General features: G+C 36.1%; 1 protein-coding gene across 1 annotated transcript in view; it reads left to right on the top strand.

Moving 5' to 3' along the window:
* Window positions 1–26478, top strand: part of LOC119525163 (serine/threonine-protein kinase WNK3-like) — a 175226-nt gene that overhangs the window by 87263 nt on the left and 61485 nt on the right. The window contains 14 exon segments of the mRNA XM_037823760.1: window positions 4867–4928; window positions 4931–4956; window positions 6311–6340; window positions 6342–6377; window positions 6379–6411; window positions 6413–6430; window positions 8120–8185; window positions 8187–8276; window positions 8361–8413; window positions 9520–9601; window positions 9697–9751; window positions 9754–9788; window positions 9791–9833; window positions 10199–11136. Of these exon segments, the coding sequence (XP_037679688.1) occupies window positions 4867–4928; window positions 4931–4956; window positions 6311–6340; window positions 6342–6377; window positions 6379–6411; window positions 6413–6430; window positions 8120–8185; window positions 8187–8276; window positions 8361–8413; window positions 9520–9601; window positions 9697–9751; window positions 9754–9788; window positions 9791–9833; window positions 10199–11136 (1567 nt within the window).

Raw genomic sequence — 26478 nt, forward strand, 5'->3', positions numbered from 1 at the left:
CTGTATCCTTCAGTATAGGTATACCATTATTTCATTAATTTTCTATCAGACAGATGTCTAATTTTTGTTCTGTTTGCAACTGTATACCATCTTATAGGGACATTCTTGTAGCTAAACCTTTGTAAACGTTCTTAATTATTTCCTTAGAATAAACTTCTAGAGATGGAATTGCTCGGTGTTTTTTAGACTTTATATATATTGCCAAGTTGCCCTTTAGAAAAGTCTAGCCAGTTTACAGTCTCACCAGTTGTTTATGAAAGTACCCATTTTTCTTTATATTTAGTATTTGGTATCTTTGAAAGTTTTAATTATAAAATGTATGTAATACATTGCAAAAATAAAATGGGAAAAATCACCTAGAATGCTATTTCCCTAACATGGCAATAATTATAATATTGTCATAATATTTCATGTTTTTTTCATATGCATAAATGGTTGTAATTATACATACAGTTTGAATTTTTTGTGCTAATGTAGTGTAACACAAAGTTTGCTACTTTAACATTTCTAAGCATGCAACTCAATGGCATTAAATATATTTACATGTATGTATGCTACTATGCTATCAACATCTTCCATTACCAAAATTTTTTTATCACCCAAAACAGAAACTCTGTACCCATTAAGAAAGTACCCCCCCTTCCCCCAGCCCCCTGGTAACCTCTAATCACTTTCTGTCTCTATGAATTTGTTATTCTATGTATTTCATATAATTGGAAATCTACCAGGTTGTCCTTTTATGTCTGGCTTATTTTACTTAGCAAAATGTTTTCAAGATTCATCCATGTGAATCATGCATCAGAACTCATTCCTTTTATGGCTGAATAATGTCCATTGTGGGTTATATACCACATTTTTGTTATCCATTCATCTGTCGATGGACACTTGGGTGTTCTGTTTTCTGGCTATTGTGAATAATGCTGCAAGGAACATCAGTGTATAATATCTGTTCTGAGTCACTGCTTCAGTTCTTTTGGGTATATACCTAGAGTGATTCACATAGAGTTTTTCATTTAACTCTACATTCATTGTTAAGTATTTTTCCATGCCTTTAAACTCAGCCTTCCCAATTCCAGTTTTTTACTGGCTCCTTGATAGTACAATAAGTATCCATATTTACCTTAACTCATCTTCTCTCCTAGATAGCTAACTTGCTGCCAGTTTTTATTATGTATTATACTACAATAAGCACATAGAAATAACTACCATTTATTGAACACTTACTATGAAACAAGCATTATGCTATGGTTTTTTTTCCCTTTGTTTGGATTATTTCCTTAGGATTGATAACCGGAATTGGTAATATTTGATTATGAACATTTTCATGGCACAGACTTTCTTCCTATGTCACCTTTCTTTTCCTATTTCTTTCTACCTTGAAACATTTATTGGAAGCTGACTATGTATTAAGAGGCACTGAGAATGCAAAGATGAATCAGAGTCTTTGGAGTCAGACATTAAACATGTATGAAGAAGAGGGACATGATAAAAGGCAGTAGTGGAGGATGGATCTATTTGTCTACAGTACACATTGTAGTATATACACTTTGAAGTATAGGGGAGCTATTTGTAGAAATTCTGTTTACCCCTAAATATTTCAGTATAAGAACAAGGAATTTTCTTAACCACAATTCAATTACCAAGTTCAAGGAATTTAACATGAATATAACACTATTATCTGACCTATTGTCCATATTAAAATTTCACCAATTGTCAAAATAATATCATTTATGGAAATTTTCCTCCTTGATCCAGTATCTAATTGAAGATCATATATTGACTTTAATTGTCCTGTCTCTTTCATCTTCTTTAATCTGGTATATTTCCTCAGCCTTTCTTTGTCTTTCATGACTTTGGTATTTTTGAAGAATAAAGGCTAGTTATTTTATAGAATGTCCTTCAATTTGAGTTTGTCTGAAGTTTCCTCTCCTTCAGATTCAGGTTATGCATTTTTGGCCAGAATGCCATGTAGGTGATGTTGCATTCTTATTAGTGCCTTATATTAGGAGGCAAGTATATGCTGTCAGTTTGTCCCAATATTGGACATGTTAACTTTGATTACTTGGTTAAGGTGGTACCTGCCAAGTTCCTCCTGTGTAAAGTTACCATTTTCCCCTTTGTAATTAATAAGTAATGTGTGAGGAGATACTTTTGAAACTATGTAAATGTCCTGTTCCTCATCCAACTTTCACCCACTGGTGTTAGCCTCCATTGATGATTTTCTAACTATCATTCTGCCATATATTTGTTAGTTGGCTTTGTATTGTAGCTAAGAACTTTTCCTTCCCCATTTATTTATTTATATCACTATGAATTCAAGGATTCTTATTTTATTCAATGATTATATTTGTACTATCATCATTTATTTTGATAACCCAAATTGTCCCAGACTTGAGCAGTGGGAGCCACTTCAAGCTGGCTCCTTTGGCCTTTGATATGTGCCCATCAACTTTTTTTTCTGTATTCATTTTTTTAATGCAACTTCATTGAGATATATTCACACACCATATAATCCATCCAAAGTATGCAATCACTGGCTCATAGATATCATCATTAGTTGTGCAATTCATTGCCAAATCAATTTTAGAACATTTTTCATTACTCCAAAGAAACAATAAAAATAAAAAAGAACAGCCAAAACATCCCATACCCCCACTCTCCACCCCCATTATTTATATATTTTTTGTCTTTATTTTATACTCATCTGCTCCCCATCAACTTTTGAACACTTTTTAACTTTCTGGCCATAACAAGATATTCCAGGTTCATCTTGAGCTTTTCCTGCCCCAGTGCTAGAATCAGCCATTTCTCCAAGGAACCGCCATCCTTTTTTAGCAGAATGAGTGGTATTTAGAAACCAAGATATGACCTAAGGTATATGTTTTTTACAGCATCCCCAAGGCCATTTTTGCTGTTTTTTTGTTTGTTTGTTTTGTTTTGTTTCTGAAACCCACTGTAATAGAGGCCTGTTGTATGTAGGAGTTCTGTCCAGACATTTGCTAGGTGGACAAGATTGAGAAGGAGTTGAAATAGTCCTGGGAAATGGAGGGCATAAGAAGAGTCACAGTATTTGGAAGAATCCAACTGTTCAGCAGAGCTACAATTCAGTGTGGCTTTAAGCAGAGAAATTAGCCTGGAGAATCAGGCAGAGACCAGTTCATTGGGGACTTTATTTGCCATCCTAAGGAGCTTAACCTTACAGGAGATTAGAAGCCATTGTAGAGTGTTTAAATGGGTAGGGGAATGATATGTTTTGGTAGATTTGCGTTTTAAAATCACTCTGTGCTGTCACCAGTGGCATTGCATAGAATGGATTAGATAAATGTTTAAAATTATTTTCCAAGAGGATTGGTATATGCTTTCTTAGCAGGTTTCAACTTTTCTCCTAGACGTTAGTGTTGCAACTGCTGGATACTTGTGCCTCAGTGGAAGAGTTGGTGATGTTTAGTGAAAAGAGATGAGAGACAGAGAGACAGAGAGAGACTACACAGTACAATAAAACTTGATTTGTTGATTTATCTTCTTGTGGAATGTCAGCAACTCTTCTGTAGTAGTTTTACAAGCAGGACTGGAAGCTGAATAGTAGTGTTCTCCATTGAAAAATAACACTAACTAAAATGCATAAAATAATGCTATCTTTTAAAATAAAGTCTTGATGAATAAGAGTACTGCTATATTTTATTTTTCTTTATCTTTGGTGGTAACATCAATAATAGGATTTAATATAGACATATAGACATTTCAATATTATAGACATCCTATCTGGTTGCATGGTAGCCAAAACATGAAATGCAGCAATCCATGTTTTCTAAAATAGCAGCATATTTTATCTTTAGCTTGCATTTTTGCAGTTATCATGATGAGTTTATTTCTGATCATTTATAGCCTCATGTCACAGCCATTTGGAGTTGAACAACAAGCAGCTCTTCTAAACAAGATTTAGTTCGAAGGCAAGTATCTATAAATTAATATCATGAGAATAATGAGTGTATGTGAAGTATGTGCATTCTTTTGGTGCTTGATGCATCTTGACTACAGTAGCTTTTCTGTTCTTATATTTGTACGTATGTTTTAAAAACTGATATTTGCTTTTTTTATGACAGTTGGGATCATGTGGATTGTGAGATTACTGACCCCTTTCTTCTTCTCTTTATTTATACTATTTTGTTCTTAGAAAAGTTTATAAGGATTAAAAAATGAAGTAAGAAATAATGTAATTTAGAGTAAAATTCAACCTAATATAATGAAATGTATCACAACTATATATATAATTGTATTATTATTTGGTAGTTGTAAACTAGTATTTTTCTCTATGTTGTTCAGATGGGGTAATTTGTGTTGTTCTGTCTTCAAGTTCATTGATTCTTTACCCTGTCTTATTCATTCTGCTTTGTGCCCATTCAGTGAGTTTTTTGATTTGTTGTAATTTTCCAGTTCTGTAATTTCCATTTGGTTCTTTTTTCATATCTTCTATTTCTTTTGTGAGATTTTCTATTTTTTATTTGTTTCAAAAGTATTTGTAATTATTCATTGAAGCATTTTGATGGGTTTAAAGCAGTTGCTTTAAAATTCTTGTCAGGTAATTCCAAAATCTGATTCATCTTGGTGTCGACATCTCATCCAAGTTGTGATTTTCCTGTGTTTTTTTTTTTTTTTTTTTTGATGACAATTTTTAACTGTGTCCTAGACATTTTGGATGTTGCCATCAGGATTATTAACTCTGATTGGGTTAAACATTGGCTTGAGAATCACAGAATATGCTTGCTCTGAGAAATTGAACAGAAGTTACTTTTTAAAAAATTACTAGCTTGAATCATGAGGGCAAGCAGCTGCAAAGGAAAGTACCATAGCGTTGATAACCCAAAGCGGAAATGGCAAAAAGGATCGGATCAAACAGAGACGCGCTTCCTGTCCCCGACCAGAGAGGGGCCTAAATTTCAGCTTGCTGTACTGCAGGTCAGTGTGTAATGTGGTTTGGTTTAGAGTGCCTGTAGAGATCTGGGTGGCCAGGGGAGGGGCAATGTTGCTGAGGAAGTGGGTAAAGAATATGTGAAACCTCTCTAAAGTAAGTTTTTGTCTATTAAAAGTTTTTATCGTAAGTATATGTGTTAATTGTTAAGCTTGGGAAATATAGGGGAACTATGAGAAAGAAAAAAATCACTTGAATCCCACCCACCACACAGAGATAGCTCCTATTAATATTCTAGTTTATTTTCTTTTTCTCTATGTATGTGTAGCATTTTACATTATTAAGTTTGTAACAGTACTGCTGATAATAGTAGTGAAAATTCTTTTTTTCTGGGCACTCCAAATATTATACATTCATTTTATCATTTAATCTCCCAGTAACATGTATGGGAGGTCATAGTATACTTATCTTTACAAATGAGGATACTATAAATCAGAGAGGTAAAGTGATTTAAGGTCATTCAACTGGAAAGTGATAGAGCCAGAGCTGATCAGACTTTAAAGTCCTGTCTTTAGCCAGTATGGTATATATTCAGATGGATGCTTAAACCTATATATAATTTTGTGTCGCTGCCTTTTAAAAACTTTATGTAGATGTATATGTTAAGCTAATTTTTCAATAATGATATTTAAAATGGTTGTATTAGACAGTGTAATGTACAGAGGGATTATTATTTAACCATTTATTCTGTTGTTCCTCATTTAAGTTCTTTCTGTCTCTCCATCTTTCTGCCACTCGGTCTTTTTTTCTAACTTTTTCTCTGTCTCTTTCTCTCTCTTTTTGTTGTGTGTGTCTCTCTGCAGCAGACCATTCTTGAATATAAATCTTTGCATATTCCCAATTATTCTTTATGATAGAATTCTAGAAGTGGAATTAGTGGATCAAAGAGTAGGAAAAAATTTAAAATTTCTAAATATGGTGCTGCTAGATTGCTGTCCACAAAGGTTGGATTTGTTTACATTTCTATTAGCGGTGTATCTTCTTTTGCTTAAAGAGTCAATTTGTGGGATTAAGAGGATTTTGGAAAGGAATGACATGAATTTAGATCTTTGCATTACAGATAGCTGCAGTGATGATTTGTCATTTTTTAAAAAAGTCATGTTCAGTTTCTTCCCATAACACAGGATCACATTCCTAACTTATTTTTTTTTCTGGGCAATTTGAGTTAGAATTGTCATAGCTGTGAAGGCAGTACCTTACAAAGGGAAAAACAATCTTTTTGAATTCTGAACCATTTAAACCATTTCCCCAATATATTGTATGTGAACTCAGATGTTCCCTGCATAATTTGCAAGAGAAGACAATATCTTATTCCTAAACTGATGAAATGTTTGTGCCCAGGTGTCAACCTCTGGAGACAACATGGTAGTAGTGTCAGCTGGAGACACACAACAACAAGATGGTCACACTTCAAGTTCGATGTTGATGGCGACGCTCCAGATGGATATTGCAGACTATTATGTAAGTACAATAAAACCAAAACTGTTTTCCCTTCTCTGCCTCCCCTGCCCCCATACTCTCCTCCATTTAATCGAGCCATTTTTTAGGGTTTTTTTAAATTTGTACAGAGCTAAATAGTTATGATCAGATTAAAATCAGTGTATCGCCTCTGGTTTTCAGCATATTATATGGAAAATATGAGCAGGTTTTATAAGAGATGATCTAGGTCAGTAGATTTTTATCTCTTGCTGCATGTTGGAATCACTTGGAGAGCTTTTTAAAAACTATTCTGTTGGTTGGCGTCCATAATTAATCAGAATCTCGGAATGTTGTAAAGCCTCCCCCAGGTGATTCTAATGTGTTACCTGCTGATCTGACATATTACATATAGGTGCTCAAGTATATTCATCATTTTTATTTAGTTTCATATTTTCTTTGAAATGTTAGGCTTAAGTTAGTATTTTTCCCCTTTTTCGATGAGGATGGTGCTTCGGGTGCCAGGAAGTAGTAGGTAATGCTGTTTATTTCTACCAATTTTCTTTGGATATGCATTTTTTTTGCCAAGCAGAATTTACTTAAATGTTTTAAAAGTTAATCACTATGTCCGTTTTTGACTTTTGTTTAACATAGTATTTTTCTTGAACTGTCTCTTCTTACATGTTTCTCAGGAATGTTTAAGCCAAATTAAAGGTGCTCTCTGTCCATTATTTATCATTTTTTGGAGATAGTTTCCATTTTGTGATTAGTGATTTAAAAGCTAACTTTACAAACTTTGGCATTGTACATAACAATGGGAATATTATTCAGCTATAAAAGGAAATGGAGTTCTGGTCTATGCGACAATATGGATGAACCCTGAAGATATCATGTGCATGAAATAAGCCAGACCCAAAAGGACAAATATGCATGAACTCACTGATATGAAACATTAGAATAAACAGGTTCATAGAGTCCGAACTAGAATACCAGGGACTGGGGGTGGGGTTAGGAAATGGGAATTAATGCTTAATTTGGGACCAGAGTTTCTGTTTGTGGTGATGGAAAAGTTTGGTAATGGGTGGTGTGATGGTAGCACAAAATTATGAATGTAATTAACATCACTGAATTATATGTTTGAATGTGGTTAAAAGGGGGAAATTTTAGATTATATATATGTTACCACAATAAAAATTTTAAAAAATGTAGGACTACAACACAGTGAATCCTAATGTAAAATATGGACTATAGTTTAATAGTACAAGTTATAATAATATTCTTTCATCTGTTGTATCAAAGATACCACACTAAGGCAGGTTAATGGTGGGGGGGAGTTATATGGGAAGTTCTGTATTTTCTGCATGATTTTTTCTGTAAACCTACAACTTCTCTAATAAAAAATATATTAAAAAAGGAAAAAAGCTAGTTTTAAATGAATATTGTCTCAGTTATGTCCTCCAAATAACAATCAATTTTTACATCACGAGATTTTTTTAAGTACCGGTGTCTTCTATGATAGGTGGTGCCAGTCTGACAAGTGTCAGTGGTTTTCAAAAATAGAAAGAATAATGTATTATGTGGTATTTTATTCGCTGACCTTTGTTAATTCTGTTGTGACATTTGGATCTAAATATTCAATTTTAATGTTTTCTTTATGGTAGTTACCATTGGTAGAGTTATTACAATTTGAGAAAACTAAATTCATTCTTATAATAGAGATCTCCTTTTTGTCAGGTTGAAGATAACTTTGTGCTGGAAAGTGAAAAGGAAAAATTTATAGAAGAATTGAGGGCTGTTGTTGGGGCAAGCTCAGGAGATCCTTCATGTCCACTCTGCTGGAGAAAGAGCCACTGGAGTTGACTCCATTATTGTGGAATCCAACAGTAGCCAAGTAAGAGCAATTGTTTAACCAAATAGGTCTTCTCTCGGATGTATATCAGGAACTTCTTTATTTATCTATTCATTTTTAATTCAGACAGGATCATCTGAACAAGTACAGATAAATTCTGCAACCACCTCAAACCAGCAGTAAGTATATTTAATAAAATTTACCATTTGGGCTTTTGAAGCAAGACAGTTGGAAACTTTAATTAACTCACCTTCATTGGGAAAGATGCTAGCCAAGAAAAGTAATTTGATAAATGGTTAATGTAGGTTTTTCCCACATATTGAAGGCTGACATTGTAGCCTAGAAGTAAGAAACCATTCTCCAGACTTTCCTCCAAGTGCTGGTTCTTATCTGATAATTTATTTCTGAGTTGTCATATGGCATGACCAGGAAAGCAGTCATAGTAACCAATGACCTTTAACAGCTTAGTTATTTGAAACTTAATTGGTAGAGGTTTTTCTCCCTGATATGAGATGGACAGAAAACTTAACTAAAATTGTTATGTTCTAAAATTGTCTCGTAATTTTAATAGTCATATCTGATTTCATTCTACCAGTGATAAGCTTTTAACCTGCTCTGATCACTAGGTTTTTATAAATCAGAAAGTGGATAAACGTCCAGGAACAAGATGGGGGCCTTCTGTTTTTCTTTTCCTGAGCTGCTTTATCTCTCCATTCATTCTCAGCTCTTGTCATGAGTATATTAGGAGTATCTGGGAGGGGAAGAAAAGCCATATATAAATGGCCCGACCTCTGAATGATTTATAGCAATGTGAAGAGGCAGAAGGTGGTATGAGGAGTAGTGGGACCAAAGTCCATTAACTTGAAATTCTAGTTTGACTGTGTTAAGATGCCTGGATCCTGTATCTTATTTTTCTGGTTAGTAGAAGTCTGGCAAGTTTCTGACTGACAAAGTAAGATTAAGTTTAAAAGAGTATTACTTATTTGAGTAAGCTTTTTAAAGTAGGAGTAAAGATGTAGGGGATTTATTTTTATTTTTTAAGTTATTATATAGTAAAATTGAATAAAAGTTTTTTCTCTTTGGTGTATAGTTCTATGAATTTTAATACTTGTATAGATTTGGGTGCAATCTCAGGTTATAGAAGAAAAGATGTAGGTTTTAATGGAAAAAGATTTTTTCGTGTTTTTCAAAAAAGAATGCTTTGCTTCTAATTACTATTCATACGTATTATTTCAGTGAAAATCTGAAATCCTACTCTAAAGATATCTTGTGCTTTGTTCTCTAGACTATCTTTCAGGGTGGGAGGCTCCTTCTCTAAATTACATGTATCTCTGGTGCTGTTGGAATATGGAGATACAGGCAAATTGGTGTTTTTAAACGGATTGTCTTAGTTAACAATGGTGAAAAAAAATTGACCATTGCTTTAACTAGTGTATTGATTTTTTGTTAATTTTTTCTACAGATGAATCTGTTCCTCATCATCCCAGTTGGTCTTTGGCGATTCTGTATCAATCAGACATAAGAAATCGCGAGACTCAGTCTCCTTCTTCTCTATCAGCATGTCCTTGTCTACAGTTCCTGGGCTACATCCACTTTCTAGTGAAGCTTTAATTCTCTGGTAGCTTTATATCCAGACTTGGAGGAGTGGGGCCTGCATAATGTTTACCATATCTGTAATTTGGTTTAATGGGTATGTTTATGTTTATGATAATTTTCATAAGCATTTATGAAGATGTTAATATTAACTTTAAAAAACCATTTTATTTAATATTTATGATAAAAGAAAAATATTTTCATTGACATATGAAATTTCTATATTCTGAGTCTTATTTTACAAGAGTACTTTGACAAAGGGTTGCTCATTTGTCTCCATTGCTCCTCCTATCCCATTGTGGATTTTGGTACCGAGTACCATACTTTGTACTTATATATACATGCTTAGCCATTCTTTGTTATTGTTCTAGGTCCAAGAAATGCAAGTAATAAGGAAATACCACATGACACACCACTCACTATAGAAAGTAATCCATGTCAACGTTCACTTTTGACCTCTAAATCAGAATACAAGGATTTAGTTGATGATAAGATTTCTGAATACGCTAGTGTAGAAACTGAACAGCCAGCTATACTTTATCAAGTGGAAGATGACAGACAGATAATGGCACCAGTTACTAGTAGTTCCAGTTGTATTGCTACTTCAGTTCATGCATTTCCAGTTGAATGTGAGGGACTCACCAATCAAGCAGGCATACCTGTGCATCCGTATCACCAAGCTGCCAGTCAGGCTGATGTACTTATGGTTCATCCTGGCGAGTCAATTGAGATTTCTGGTAACTCTCTTACAACTCTGGCATTTATGTCTGACCAAAAGCCTCAATCCTTATCAGTGCAGCAGCCAACTATGGATGCAGAGTTTATATCACAAGAAGGAGAAACAACAGTGAACACTGAAGCAAGTCCTCCCAAGACAGCCATTCCCCCTCAGACCCCAAGCCTGGAACCAGCTACCCTTGTACACACCACTATCCTGGAATCAGATGGGGAAAGACCTCCAAAACTGGAATTTGCAGATAACCGAATTAAAACTCTGAATGAAAAATTAAGAAACTTGCTCTATCAGAAGCATAGCATATCTAGCATCTATCCTGAGAGTCGGAAGGATACCCAGAACATAGACTCTCCATTTTCTTCCTCTGCTGAAGATACATTCTCCTGCCCAGTTCCAGAAGTCATAGCTACCAGTCACTGTGGAATTCAAGATAGTCCTACACAATCCCCTAATTTTCAGCAGACAGGCTCTACGATTCTGTCCAATGTGGCTGAGAGTCAGCCTGCTAACATATCAGTGTTCAAAAGGGACCTGAATGTGATAACTTCTGTACCCAGTGAACTCTGTTTGCATGTAAGTATCATTCTTTCTAACCAATTCCTTACCCTTTGCATATCCTTTTAAAGAAATGCCGTCTTTTCTAAAACTCTGTCCTTTGAAATACACAAGATTAATTGAGAGGGCCATAACTTAAGCCCAGAACTGCTCAGTAGAGATGGCAGAACTGCCTTTGGTAAGGCAGCCTTCTGGTGAATGAGCTAGGAACTTCGGAGCAGTCTATACTTATTGTGTTAATGACAGGAAAGAAACTGATATATTCATTGTTGTAGTGGGTAGAACTAACTTTTAGATTTCCACTAAAAAATGCCTGCTATCAGTTTTCTTTTTTCAATTTTATGACTTTAACTTAATCATGTTTATTGGGGGGGGGGTGTTGTCCAGTTATTTGAAAAATGGAAAAAGAAAATAAAAGTCATCTTTAATACCTTGACTTTGTTTTTAAGTTATATAATATAGGAACTTTAATTTCCCTTTTCTACCCCTTCAAATCAAATCACAGAGGTAACCACTGTTAATTTGTTGCTTATGCCTTCCTGGCTTTTCTTAATGCAGATCTAACTATATACCAAATAACTTTTTTTCATAAAAATAGGATTGTTATGTACATATTGATCTGGAACTTGATATTTTTATTGTTAAATATATCACAGACATCTTTCTAAATCTTCACAACGTATCTCTTTATGATGATGAGGAGGATGATGATAATGATATAAGTTGTATACGCTTGTACATAAAGTAAAACCCATCCCACTCCTACCCCAAACCTACAGATATAGAAGTTAATAAATATTTCCAGAGATGGTTTTAGGGAATATTCAAATATTTATATGGCTTTATTTCTTCATATATATGTGTGTGTGTGTGTGTGTGTGTGTGTGTGTATTCTGTTTTTATGGATAAATATTGTATATTTATATAGATATACTTCTTTGTATTTATTTGTGCTATCCTTCATTTTAATTTATTCACTTTTTATGTTATGAGCATCTGTCATACATCCATTTACCTTACTTAACATTTTTTCTAAAATTTATTTTATTGAGATATATTCACATACCATTAAATCATACAAAACAAAGCATATATTCGATTGTTCACAGTACCATTACATAGTTGTGTATTCATCACCAAAATCAATCCCTGACACCTTCATTACCACACACACAAAAATAACAAGAATAATAATTAAAGTGAAAAAGAGCAATTAAAGTAAAAAAGAACACTGGGTGCCTTTGTTTGCTTGTTTGTTTGTTTGTTTCCTTCCCCCATTTTTGTACTCATCCATCCATAAACTAGACAAAAGGGAGTGTGGTCCATATGGCTTTCCCAATCACATTGTCACCCCTCATAAGCTACATTTTTATACAATCGTCTTCAAGATTCATGGGTTCTTGGTTGTAGTTTGATAGTTTCAGGTATTTACTGCTAGTTACTCCAGTTCACTAGAACCTAAAAAGGGTTGTTTATATTGTGCATGAGAGTGCCCAGCCGAGTGAATTATTGGCTCCTTTTGGAGTCTCTCTGTCACTGTAGCTTATTTCATTTCCTTTCACATCCCCCTTTTGGTCAAGAAGATGTTCTCCATCCCACGATGCCGAGTCTACATTCCTCCTCAAGAGTCATATTCCACATTGCCAGGGAGATTCACTCCCCTGGGTGTCTGATCCCACATAGAAGGAAGGGCAGTGATTTCACACCTGCCTAGTTGGCTTAGTAAGAGAGAGGGCCACAGCTGAGCAACAAAGAGGTATTCGGGAAGAGGCTCTTAGGCACAATTATAGGGAGGCCCAGCTTCTCCTTTGCAGTAACAGTCTTCCCAAGGGCAAGTCCTGTGGTAGAGGGCTCAACCCATCAAACCACCAGTCCCCTATGTCTGTGAGCACATTAGCAACTGTCGAGGTGGGGAAGCCCAATATCCCTGCATTCTCTACCAGCTCCTCAAGGGGGCTCTGCATATTTTTTTCATTGTTTTTTTAATTAACTATTTTTTTTAAAAAATGAACTATATAGAAACTAAACTAAACTAAAATAAATTTTAAAAGGCATACAATAAAAAAATATTTCAAACAGACCATAACAAGGGAGTAAGAAAAAGACAACTAACCTAAGATAAAGTAGTTATCTTAGGTTAAGTAGTTACCTCAAACATGTTCCTACTCTATCCCAAGAAAGTAACCTAATACAGCAACATTTCTGTGAACTTGTTCCTACTACACCCATCAGAAATTAACAGACCATAGTCATTCCATAGGCATTCCATAGTCATTCCATAGGCATTTTCAGTACATTAAATTAACCCATGATAGCTTATCTGTTCTTATTGGATTATCATTCCCCCTTCCTTAATTGCTCTCTATCACTAGTTCCCCTACATTCTACATTATACACCATTTGTTTTACTTTTTCAATGTTCACATTGGTGGTAGCATGTAATATTTCTCTTTTTGTGCCTGGCTTATTTCGCTCAGCATTATGTCTTCAAGGTTCATCCATGTTGTCATATGTTTCACAACATCATTCCTTCTTACTGCCACATAGTATTCCATCGTGTGTATATACCACATTTTATTTATCCACTCATCTGTTGAAGGACATTTGGGTTGTTTCCATCTCTTTGCAATTGTGAATAATGCTGCTATGAACATTGGCGTGCAGATGTCTGTTCGTGTCACTGCTTTCAGATCTTCCGGGTATATACCGAGAAGTGCAATTGCCAGATCAAAGGGTAACTTTATTTCTGATTTTCTAAGAAACTGCCAGACTGACTTCCAGAGTGGCTGAACCATTATACAGTCCCACCAACAATGAATAAGAGTTCCGATTTCTCCACATCCCCTCCAGCATTTGTAGTTTCCTGTTTGTTTAATGGCAGCCATCTTAATTGGTGTGAGATGGTATCTCTTTGTGGTCTTAATTTGCATCTCCCTAATAGCTAGTGAAGCTGAACTTTTTTTCATGTGTTTCTTGGCCATTTGTATCTCCTCTTCAGAGAACTGTCTTTTCATATCCTTTGCCCATTTTATAATTGGGCTGTCTGTACTATTGTCATTGAGTTGTAGGATTTCTTTATATATGCAAGATATCAGTCTTTTGTCAGATACATGGTTTCCAAAAATTTTTTTCCATTGAGTTGGCTGCCTCTTTACCTTTTTGACATTCCTCTGAGGTACAGAAACTTCTAAGCTTGAGAAGTTCCCATTTATCTAGTTTTCTTTTGTTACTTGTGCTTTGGGTGTAAAGTCTAGGAAGTGGCCACCTAATACAAGGTCTTGAAGATGTTTCCCTACATTATCTTCTAGGAGTTTTATGGTACTGTCTTTTATATTGAGATCTTTGATTCACTTTGAGTTAATTTTTGTATAGGGTGTGAGGTAGGGGTCCTCTTTCATGTTTTGGATATGGATATTTCACTTTGAGTTAATTTTTGAAAAGACTGTTATGTCCCAGTTCAGTGACTTTGGGGGCCTTATCAAAGATCAGTCGGCCATAGATCTGGGGCTCTATCTCCGAATTCTCAATTAGATTCCATTGATCAATATGTCTGTCTTTGTGCCAGTACCATGCTGTTTTGACAACTGTGGCTTTATAATAAGCTTCAAAGTCAGGGAGTGTATGTCCTCCCACTTCGTTTTTCTTTTTTTAGAGTGTATTTAGCAGTTCAAGGCATCTTCCCTTTCCAAATAAATTTGATAACTAGGTTTTCCAAGTCTGCAAAGTAGGTTGTTGGAATTTTGATTTTACTTCTTTCTTCCTTTTTAATGTAGGAGTTGAGGGGTATAAATTTCCCTCTCAGTGCTGCATTCATTGCATCTCATAAGTTTGGATATATATTGTATTCTCATTTTTATTCATCTTGAAATATTTACTGATTTCCCTTGCAATTTCTTCTTTGCCCCACCTTTTTTGTTTAAAAGTGTGTTGTTTATCCTCCATATATTTGGAAGTTTCTAGTTCCCCACCTGTTATTGATTTCCAGCTTCATTCCATTATAGTCAGAGAAAGTGCTTTGTATAATTTCAAGCTTTTTAAACTTATTGAGGCCCATTTTGTGACTCGACATGTGGTCTATCCTGGAGAATGATCCATGAGCCCTTGAGAAGAATGTATATCCTGTTGTTTTAGGGTGCAATGTTCTGTATATGTCTATTAGGTCTAGTTTATATGCCATATTATTCAATTGCTCTGTTTCTTTACTGATCCTCTTCTAAATGTTCTGTCCATGGATGATAGTGGTGTATTGAAATCTCCAATTATTTTTGTAGAGACATCTGTTACTCCCTTCAGTTTCGCCAGTGTTTGCCTCATGTATTTTGGGTCACCATGGTTAGGTGCATAAATATTTATGATTATTTTTTCTTGATCAATTTCCCTTTATTAATATATAATATCCTTCATGGTCTCTTATAACAGTTTTATACTGAAAGTCTATTTTGTCTGAGCTACCCCAGCTCTTTTTTGGTTATTCTTGGCTTGGAATATCTTTTATCAATCTTTCAGTTTCAGCCCATTTGTATACTTGGATGTAAGGTGACTCTCTTGTAGACAGCATATAGATGCTCATATTTTTATTTTTTATCCATTCTGCCAATCTGCGTCTTTTGATTGGGGAGTTTAATCCATTAACATTCAATGTTATTACTGTAAAGGCAGTATTTACTTCAACCATTTTATCCTTTGGCTTTCATATGTCATCTTATTTTTGTCCCTCTTTTTACCCTTTCTGTTACCCTTACTGATAGTCTCCACTTTATACTCTAATCCAAGCCTCTCTCCCCTATCTTTTCCTTTCAGCCTGTAGAACTTCCTTTAATATTTCTTGTATGGTAGGTCTCTTGTTAACGAACTCTCTCAGTTTCTGTTTATCTGTGAATATTTTAAACTCTTCCTCATTTTTGAAGGGCAGTTTTGTCAGATAAAGAATTCTTGGCTGGAAATTTTTCTCTTTCAGTATCTTAAATTTATCATACCCCTGCCTTCTTGCCTCCATTGTTTCTGATGAGAAATTGGCACTTATTCTTACTTTGGTCCCTTGTATGTGATGAATTGTTTTTCTCTTGCTGCTTTCAGTATTCTCTCCTTATCTTTAGCATTTGACATTTTGATTGATAAGTGTCTTGGAGTAGGTCTATTTGGATTTATTCTGTTTGGAGTACATTGTGCTTCTTGGATATGTATATTTATATCTTTGATAAGAGTTGGGAAATTTTCAGCCATTTTTTTCCTCAAATATTCTTTCTGCCCCTTTTCCCTTCTCTTCTCCTTCTAGGGCACCCATGATATATGTGTTTGTGCACTTCATACTGTCAGTCAATTCCCTGATAACACTGCTCAATTTTTTTCCGTTCTTTTCTCTATATGTTCTTTTGCCTGTTCCATTTTGGATGTCCTGTCTTCTAGGTCACTGATCCTTTTTCTGCCTGTTCAAGTCTGTTGTTGATGCCTCCAGTGTATTTTTAATCTGCTTTATTGTACCTTTCATCCCTATAACATGTTATTTTTCTGCATGCTTTCAAATTCTTCTTTATGCTCACTCAGTGTCTTCTTAATATCCTTTATTTCTTTAGCCATATTTTCCTTCATCTTCTTAAATTGATTTAGGAGATTTGTTTGAACATGTTTGATTAATTGTTCCAAATTCTGTATCTCCTCTGAGCTATTAATTTGTTCCTTTAGCTGTGCCATATCTTCCTGTTTCTTAGTGTGGCTTGTAATTTTTGCTGATGTCTAGACATCTGATTATCTTGATAAGTTTACACCGATGATCAGTTTCTCTCCTGCCTAGGGTTTTATTGTTGATTGGCTTTGTGTTAAGGTTCTTCTTTGACTCTTGGTTCAATTTCTTCTAGGCCTTTAGAATTGCCCTTGTTTAACTGATTAATACAGGGCCAGGGACCCACAAATGGGAAACAGACAAATTCCCAAGTTACCTGGAGAAAGAAATAGGAAAGACTTTAAGAAGCCTTGTTGTCTCCCATTCAGCTCCTCAAAGGTGCACTTTCTAGACTCCCCAGCAGATGGCACTCTTCAGCAAACCTTTCCCTGCAGCCTGAGTTTGGAATTTTTTTTTTTTTCAACTTCCTCTGGGTGGTGTTGAAATAATGGCCACTAGGATTCCTGTTCAGGGCAGGCTAGACCCATGTTTCAGAGCTAGGCTTGGCAGTACAAACTTGCTGATCAGAAGCCATGGTCAGTCCTTGTCCTTGTCCCTCCCCCCCGCCTTTTCCCTGGGAGGAAGACGTCTCTGCCCCTCTCCGTCCGTGGCTCCCCTTCATGGATCATACCTGAGGCTGCTTGCCTTGAGGGTGTGGGATGGGCACCAGCTCCTGCTCGGGAGCATTTTACTTACAGTTTCTGCTGCAGTTTCTCAGTTTTTCTGTCCCACTCTTTCCTTGATGCTGTACAGTACTCCCCTACTCTCTGGAGCTCCAGAACAGTAGTTTCAGACACTTTCTACCTGACCACTTGCTGTTTTTGGAGAAGGGGTGAGCCTTGCCGAATTCTACTCCTCCATCTTTCCAGAAGCCCCTTACAAGTGATCACATTTTTGCTATGGCCGAATAATATTCCATGCATGGACATACTGCATTTTGGTTGTCCTTTAATCAGTTGATGAACATTTGAGTAGCTTCCATCTGTTGGCTATTAGAATAGTGCTGCTATGAATATTCATGTACAAATTTTTGTTGGAATGCCTGTTTTCAGTTCATTGGGTATATACCTAGTAGTGTAATTGCTGGGTTATATGGAAATTCTATGTTTAACTTTTTGAGGAACCACCACATTGTTCTTAACAGCAGCTGCACCATTTTACATTCCTAACAACAACGTATGATGCTTCCAACTTCACCACATCTTTGCCAACCCTTGTTATTTTCCATTTTTAAAATTATGACCATCCTAGTGGGTGTGAAGCAGTATGTCATGATTTTTTTCCCTCTTTTTATTAGAGATGTTGTAGGTTAACAGAAAAATCATGCAGAAAATACACAGTTTCCATATACCTCCATTCACACAGTTTTCCCTCTTTTACACTTAGTGTCAGTGTGGTATATTTGTGGCAATCAATGAAACAGTGTTGTTATGCTATTAACTGTAGTCCATAGATTACATTATGTCTCACTGTTTGTATTGTACAGACCTACGGTTTTTAAACAAATTTATTCTAGAAACATATATGCAACCTTAAAATTTCACTTTTAACCACATTCAAATATATAATTCAATGCTGCTAATTACAATTACATTCCTGTGCTACCATCAACACCATTCAATACCAAAAGTTTTCCATCACCCCACACAGAAACTCTGTACCAATTAAGCATTAATTCATTAATTCCCCATTCTCTAACCCCTCTCCAGCCCTTGGTAACCTGTATTCTGGTTTCTGACTCTATGAATTTGCTTATTCTAATATTTGATACCTGTGAGATCATGCAGTATTTGTTCTTTTGTGTCTGGCTGATTTCACTTAACATAATGTCTTCAGGGTTCATCCATGCTGTCACATGTATCAGAACTTCATTTTTAAGATTGAATGTACATTGTGTGTGTGTGTGTGTTTGTATATATTTATATACACCACTGTTCTAGTTTGCTAATGCTACTGGAATGCAAAACACCAGAAATGGATTGGCTTTTATAAAAGGAGGTTTATTTGGTTACAAAGTTACAGTCTTAAGGCCATAAAATGTCCATCAACAAAGGGTACCTTCACTGGAGGATGGCCAATGGTGTCTGGAAAACCTCTGTTAGCTGGGAAGGCACGTGGCTGGCTTCTGCTCCAAAGTTCTGGGTTCAAAATGGCTTTCTCCCAGGATGTCCCTCTCTAGGCTGCAGTTCCTCAAAAATGTCACTCTTAGTTGCACTTGAAATATTTGTCCTCTCTCAGCTTCTCCAGAGCAAGAGTCTGCTTTCAATGGCCTTCTTTAAAATGTCTCTCATCTGCAGCTCCTGTGCTTTCTTCGAAGTGTCCCTCTTGGCTGTAGCTCCTTTTCAAAACATCACTCACAGCTGCACTGAGTTCCCTCTGCTTGTCAGCTTATTTATGTGGCTCCACTGATCAACCCAGACCCACCCCGAATGGGTGGAGCAACACCTCCACAGAAATTATCCAATCAGAGTTATCACCCACAGCTGGGTGGGGCACATTCCAAAGAAACACTCAAAGAATTACAATCTAATCAACACTGATAACGTCTGCCCACACAAGATTACATCAAAGATGATGGCGTTTGGGGGACATAATATATTCAGACTGGCACAACCACATTTTATTTATCCATTCATCTGTTGATGGACTGTTTTCCACAGCAGTTTCCACAGTGGTTGTACCATTTTACATTCCTATCAACAATGTACAAGGGTTCCTATGTCTCTATAACCTTTCCAACACTTATTTTCGATTTTTTAATAGTAGCCATTCTAGTTGGTGTGAAATGCTATCTCCTCGTGGTATTGATTTGCATTTCCCTAATGAGTAATGATTTTGAGTACCTTTTCATATGCTTTTTAGCAATTTGTTTATCTTATTTAGAGACATGTCTATTTTAGTCTTTTGCCCATTTTTTAATTGGGTTGTCTGTCTTTTTCTTTTGAGTTGTAGGATTTCTTTATATATTCTATATATTAAGTCTTTTTTTAATCTTCATTTTATTGAGATATATTCACATACCACGCAGTCATACAAAACAAATGTACTTTCGATTGTTTACAGTACCATTACATAGTTGTACATTCATCACCTAAATCAATCCCTGACACCTTCATTAGCACACACACAAAAATAACAAGAATAATGATTAGAGTGAAAAAGAGCAATTGAACTAAAAAAGAACACTGGGTACCTTTGTCTATTTGTTTCCTTCCCCTATTTTTCTACTCATCCATCCATAAACTACACAAAGTGGAGTGTGGTCCTTATGGCTTTCCCAATCCCATTGTCACCCCTCATAAGCTACATTTTTATACAACTGTCTTCGAGATTCATGGGTTCTGGGTTGTAGTTTGATAGTTTCAGGTATCCACCACCAGCTACCCAAATTCTTTGGAACCTAAAAAGGGTTGTCTAAAGTGTGCGTAAGAGTGCCCACCAGAGTGACCTCTCGGGTCCTTTTGGAATCTCTCTGCCACTGAAGCTTATTTCATTTCCTTTCACATCCCCCTTTTGGTCAAGAAGATGTTCTCCGACCCACGATGCCGGGTCTACATTCCTCCCCGGGAGTCATATTCCACGTTGCCAGGGAGATTCACTCCCCTGGGTGTCTGATCCCACGTAGGGGGGAGGGCAGTGATTTCACCTTTCAAGTTGGCTTAGCCAGAGAGAGAGGGCCACATCTGAGCAACAAAGAGGCATTCGGGAGGAGGCTCTTAGGCACAACCATAGGGAGGCCTAGCCTCTCCTTTGCAGCAACCGTATTCCCAAGGGTAAAACTTATGGTAGAGGGCTCAACCCATCAAACCACCAGTCCCCTATATCTGTGGTCATGTTAGCAACCATGGAGGTGGGGTAGGCTAATACCCCTGCATTCTCCAGAGGCTCCTCAAGGGGGCACTACATCTTTTTTTTTCCTTGTTTTTCTTTCTTTTTTTTTTTAACTTTCCCTCCTTTTTTAAATCAACTGTATGAAAAAAAAAAGTTAAAAAGAAAACAAACATACAGTAAAAGAACATTTCAAAGAGACCATAACAAGGGAGTAAGAAAAAGACAACTAACCTAAGATAACTGCTTAACTTCCAACATGTTCCTACTTTACCCCAAGAAAGTTACATAATATAGCAACATTTCTGTGAACTTGTTCCTACTATATCCATCAGAAATTAACAGACCATAGTCATTCCTGGGCATCCCCAGAACGTTAATAGCTTATCTGTTCTTCTTGGATTATTGTTCCCCCTTCCTTAATTGCTCTCTATTGCTAGTTCCCCTACATTCTACATTATAAACCATTTGTTTTACATTTTTCAAAGTTCACATTAGTGGTAGCATATAATATTTCTCTTTTTGTACCTGGCTTATTTTGCTCAGGATTATGTCTTCAAGGTTCATCCATGTTGTCCTCTGTTTCATGAGATCGTTCCTTCGTACTGCCGTGTAGTATTCCATCGTGTGTCTATACCACATTTTATTTATCCACTCATCTGTTGAAGGACATTTGGGTTGTTTCCATCTCTTGGCAATTGTGAATAATGCTGCTATGAACATTGGCGTGCAGATATCTGTTCGGGTCACTGCTTTCCGACCTTCCGGGTATATACCGAGAAGTGCAATTGCTGGATCAAATGGTAACTCTATATCTAGTTTTCTAAGGAACTGCCAGACTGACTTCCAGAGTGGCTGAACCATTATTCAGTCCCACCAACAATGAATAAGAGTTCCAATTTCTCCACATCCCCTCCAGCATTTGTAGTTTCCTGTTTGTTTAATGGCAGCCATTCTAACCGGTGTTAGATGGTATCTCATTGTGGTCTTAATTTGCATCTCTCTAATAGCTAGTGAAGCAGAACATTTTTTCATGTGTTTCTTGGCCATTTGTATTTCCTCTTCAGAGAACTGTCTTTTCATATCTTTTGCCCGTTTTATAATTAGGCTGTCTGTACTATTGTCATTGAGTTGTAGGATTTCTTTATATATGCAAGATATCAGTCTTTTGTCAGATACATGGTTTCCAAAAATTTTTTCCCATTGAGTTGGCTGCCTCTTTACCTTTTTGAGAAATTCCTTTGAGGTGCAGAAACTTCTAAGCTTGAGGAGTTCCCATTTATCTATTTTCTCTTTTGTTGCTTGTGCTTTGGGTGTAAAGTCTAGGAAGTGGCCGCCTAATACAAGGTCTTGAAGATGTTTTCCTACATTATCTTCTAGGAGTTTTATGGTACTTTCTTTTATATTGAGATCTTTGGTCCATTTTGAGTTAATTTTTGTGTAGGTGGTGAGGTAGGGGTCCTCTTTCATTCTTCTGGATATGGATATCCAACTCTCCCAGCCCCATTTGTTGAAAAGACCATTATGACTCAGTTCAGTGACTTTGGGGGCCTTATCAAAGATCAGTCGGCCATAGATCTGAGGGTCGGTCTCCGAATTCTCAATTCGATTCCATTGATCTATATGTCTATCTTTGTGCCAGTACCATGCTGTTTTGGCAACTGTGGCTTTATAATAAGCTTCAAAGTCAGGGATTGTAAGTCCTCCCACTTCGTTTTTCTTTTTTAGAATGTCTTTAGCAATTCGAGGCATCTTCCCTTTCCAAATAAATTTGATAACTAGCTTTTCCAAGTCTGCAAAGTAGGTTGTTGGAATTTTGATTGGGATTGCATTGAATCTGTAGATGAGTTTGGGTAGAATTGACATCTTAATGACATTTACCCTTCTTATCCATGAACATGGAATATTTTTCCATCTTTGAAGGTCCCCTTCTATTTCTTTTAGTAGAGTTATGTAGTTTTCTTTGTATAGGTCTTTTACATCTTTGGTTAAGTTTATTCCTAGGTACTTGATTTTTTTTAGTTTCTTTTGAAAATAGTATCTTTTTCTTAAGTGTCTATTCAGTTTGTTCATTTCTAGCATATAGAAACATTACTGACTTATGTGCATTAATCTTGTATCCCGCTAGTTTGCTAAATTTGTTTATTAGCTCTAGTAGCTGTATCGTCGATTTCTCAGGGTTTTCTAGATATAAGATCATATCATCTGCAAACAATGACAGTTTTACTTCTTCTTTTCCAATTTGGATGCCTTTTATTTCTTTGTCTTGCCCGATTGCCCTGGTTAGCACTTCCAGCACAATGCTGAATTCAGTGGTGACAGCGGGCATCCTTGTCTTGTTCCTGATCTTAGAGGGAAGGCTTTCAGTCTCTCACCCTTGAGTACTATGCTGGCTGTGGGTTTTTCATACATGCTCTTTATCATGTTGAGGAAGTTTCCTTCAATTCCTACCTTTTGAAGTGTTTTTATCAAAAACGGATGTTGGATTTTGTCGAATGCTTTTTCAGCATCTATTGAGATGATCAATTGATTTTTCCCTTTTGACTTGTTAATGTGTTGTAATACATTGATTGATTTTCTTATGTTGAACCACCCTTGCATGCCTGGAATGAACCCCACTTGGTCATGGTGTATGATTTTTTTAATGTGTCTTTGGATTCGATTTGCAAGTATTTTGTTGAGGATTTTTGCATCTATATTCATTAGGGAGATTGGCTGGTAGTTTTCCTTTTTTGTAGCTTCTTTGCCTGGTTTTGGTATTAGATTGATGTTAGCTTCATAAAATGAGTTAGGTAGTGTTCCATTTTCTTCAATGTTTTGAAAGAGTTTGAGTAACATTGGTGTGTTCTTTTTGGAAAGTTTGGTAGAATTCCCCTGTGAAGCCATCTGGCCCTGGGCATTTATTTGTGGGAAGATTTTTGATGATTGATTGGATCTCTTTGCTTGTGATGGGTTGGTTGAGGTCTTCTGTTTCTTCTCTGGTGAGTCTAGGTTGTTCATATGTTTCCAGGAAATTGTCCATTTCCTCTACATTATCCAGTTTGTTGCCATACAGTTGTTCATAGTATCCTCTTATAATTTTTTTAATTTCTTCAGGATTTGCAGTTATGTCACCTTTTTCATTCATTATTTTGTTTATATGGGTCTTCTCTCTTTTTGATTTTGTCAGTCTACTAGGGGGGCTTGTCAATCTTTGTTGATCTTCTCAAAGAACCAACTTGGTTACATTTATCCATGGTCTATTGTTTTTTTGTTCTCTAGGTCATTTAATTTCTGCTTTAATGCTTGTTGTTTCTTTTCTTCTACTTGGCTTAGAATGGTTTGCTGTTCATTTTCTAGCTTCTTCTCAGTGATCAGCATTAGTTCTTTGATTTTGGGTCTTTCTTTCCTTTTAATATAGGCGTTAGGTTATAAATTTCCCTTCCCCTCGCACTGCTTTTGCTGCATCCCATAGGTTTTGGTATGTTGTGTTCTCATTTTCATTCGTTCTATATATTTAGCAATTTCTCTTGCTATTTTCTTCTTACCCACTGATTGTTTAGAGTGTGTTGTTTAAACCTCCAGGCATTTGTGAATTTTCTAAGTCTCTGATGGTTATTGACTTCTAATTGTATTCCATTGTGGTCAGAGAATGTGCTTTGAATAATTTCAATCTTTTTAAATTTATTGAGGCTAGTTTTTATGTCCCAGCATATGATCTGTTCTGGAGAAAGTTCCATGAGCACTAGAAAAAGTATGTGTATCCTGGTGATTTGGGATGTAATGTCCTGTAGATGTCTGTTAAATCTAATTATTATCACATTGTTTAGGTTTCAGTTTCCTTATTGGTCTTCTGTCTGGTTGATGTATCTATACGAGAGAGTGATGTGTTGAAGTCTCCCACAATTATTGTGGAAACATCAATTGCTTCCTTTAGTTTTGCCAGTGTTTTGTCTCATGTATTTTGTGGCACCTTGATTGGGTGCATAGACATTTACGATTGTTTATTTCTTCTTGTTGAATTGGCCCCTTTTATTAGTATGTAGTGGCCCTTTCTTTGTCTCTCAAACATCCCTGCATTTAAAGTGTATTTTATCTGAGATTAATATTGCTACACCTGCTTTGTTTGGCTGTAGCTTGCATGAAATATTGTTTTCCATCCTTTCACTTTAAATTTCTTCTTTGTGTCCCTCTGTCTAAGAGGAGTCTCTTGTTAGCAACATATTGATGGTTCATTTTTTTAATCCATTCTGCGAATCTGTATCTTTTAGTTGGGGAGTTTTAATTCCATTTACATTCACATTATAAACCGGGAAGGCATTTCTTGAATCAGCCATCTTATGCTTTTGGTTATGTTTGTCATATATATTTTCCCCTCTCTCTGTTAATATCCTTTATTGTACCCATACCGAATTTTTTTAGTACTGAGACCTTTCTGCCAAGTCTCTCTGTCCTTTCTTGTTTCTCTGTCTGTAAGGCTCCCTTTAGTATCTCCAGTTGGGCAGGTCTCTTGTTAGGCAAATTCTCTCAGCATTTGTTTGTCTGTGAAAAATTTAAGCTCTCCCTCAAATTTGAAGGAGAGCTTTGCTGGATAAAGTATTCTTGGTTGGAAATTTTTCTCACTCAGAATTTTAATTATATTGTCCCACTGCCTTCGTGCCTTCATGGTGACTGCTGATTAGTCACTACTTAGTCTTATGCTGTTTTCCTTTGTAGTGGTGAATTGCTTTTCTCTTTGCTGCTTTCAGAACTTGGTCCTTCTCTTCCGTGTTTGACAGTGTGATCAGAATATTCCCACATTTGGGTTTATTTGGATTTTTCTATTTGGAGTTCGCTGAGCATGTATGATTTGTGTATTTATGTTGTTTAGAAGCTTTGTGAAGTTTTCCCCAACAATTTCTTTGAATACTCATTCCTAGACCTTTACTCTTTTTCTTCCCCTTCTGGAACACAATGAGTCTTATATTAGGACATTTTAATTATCTATCATATCCCTGAGGTCCGTTTCGATTTTTTCAAATTTTTTCCCCATTATTTCTTTCTTTTTTTTTTTTTTTTTTCTGGAGGAGAAAAGTATTTATTTAAGATCTTGCATGATGGGGCGTCCAGCCAAACACGCAGAAGGCTGGCGCGCCAGAGGAAGAGAATGGCGATGTTTAAATCTCCTACTCCTAATTCGCAAGTCCCTCCCCTGTTTCCCCATTGACTGGGTACTACAGAGGTTACAGCCTATCCGAGAACACTAACTAATTCATCTTTTGAGATTTTAATTTGTACAGCCAATTCCAGAGAGCCAACTAGCTCATTATTGAGATTTTCAACTGATTAGCCAATCCCCCCCCCCAAATTTTTATTTTTTTTGCTGTGAGTTCCCGCCTCTGATACTACCTCATGTCTCTTTACATCAGGCAGATTCTCTCTTCTCTTTGTCTGGGGCTTGTTTTAAACTGGTTTTGCCTCCATTTCCCTCCCTTTATTCCATGCTGTCTCTATGTGAAAACGAAACTTATTCCTTTCTTACAGATTCCCTCCTCTTTCTTTTTAAACACTTTGTAGTTTTCACATTTTAGATTCTCAAATTTGTTAAGGGCTTTTTTCACATTCCTCATCATAGGGATCTTTCTTATTTTGATTCTAGTGTTTTGATGGGTTTTTGAACTAGCCTTTGAGCACACGGGATTATGTAGCACCCAGCTGTTATAAACATTTTGGCTGGAATGATAAGGAAAATTAAAATAGATGTTGCAATTCCTTTCATTTCTCGAACCAATTTTTCAAACCATTCTATGAGTGGTTGTTAATGCTAGAATTCTTTTCTAGTTTCTGAAATAAGGCTGTTAAGCCTTGTAGGGCTTTGGTGATAGTTTCATTAGGTGCGGTATTACTGGGGATGA

The sequence above is a fragment of the Choloepus didactylus genome (genome assembly GCF_015220235.1).
Source record: "Choloepus didactylus isolate mChoDid1 chromosome 24 unlocalized genomic scaffold, mChoDid1.pri SUPER_24_unloc2, whole genome shotgun sequence".
Taxonomy (NCBI): Eukaryota; Metazoa; Chordata; class Mammalia; order Pilosa; family Megalonychidae; genus Choloepus; species Choloepus didactylus.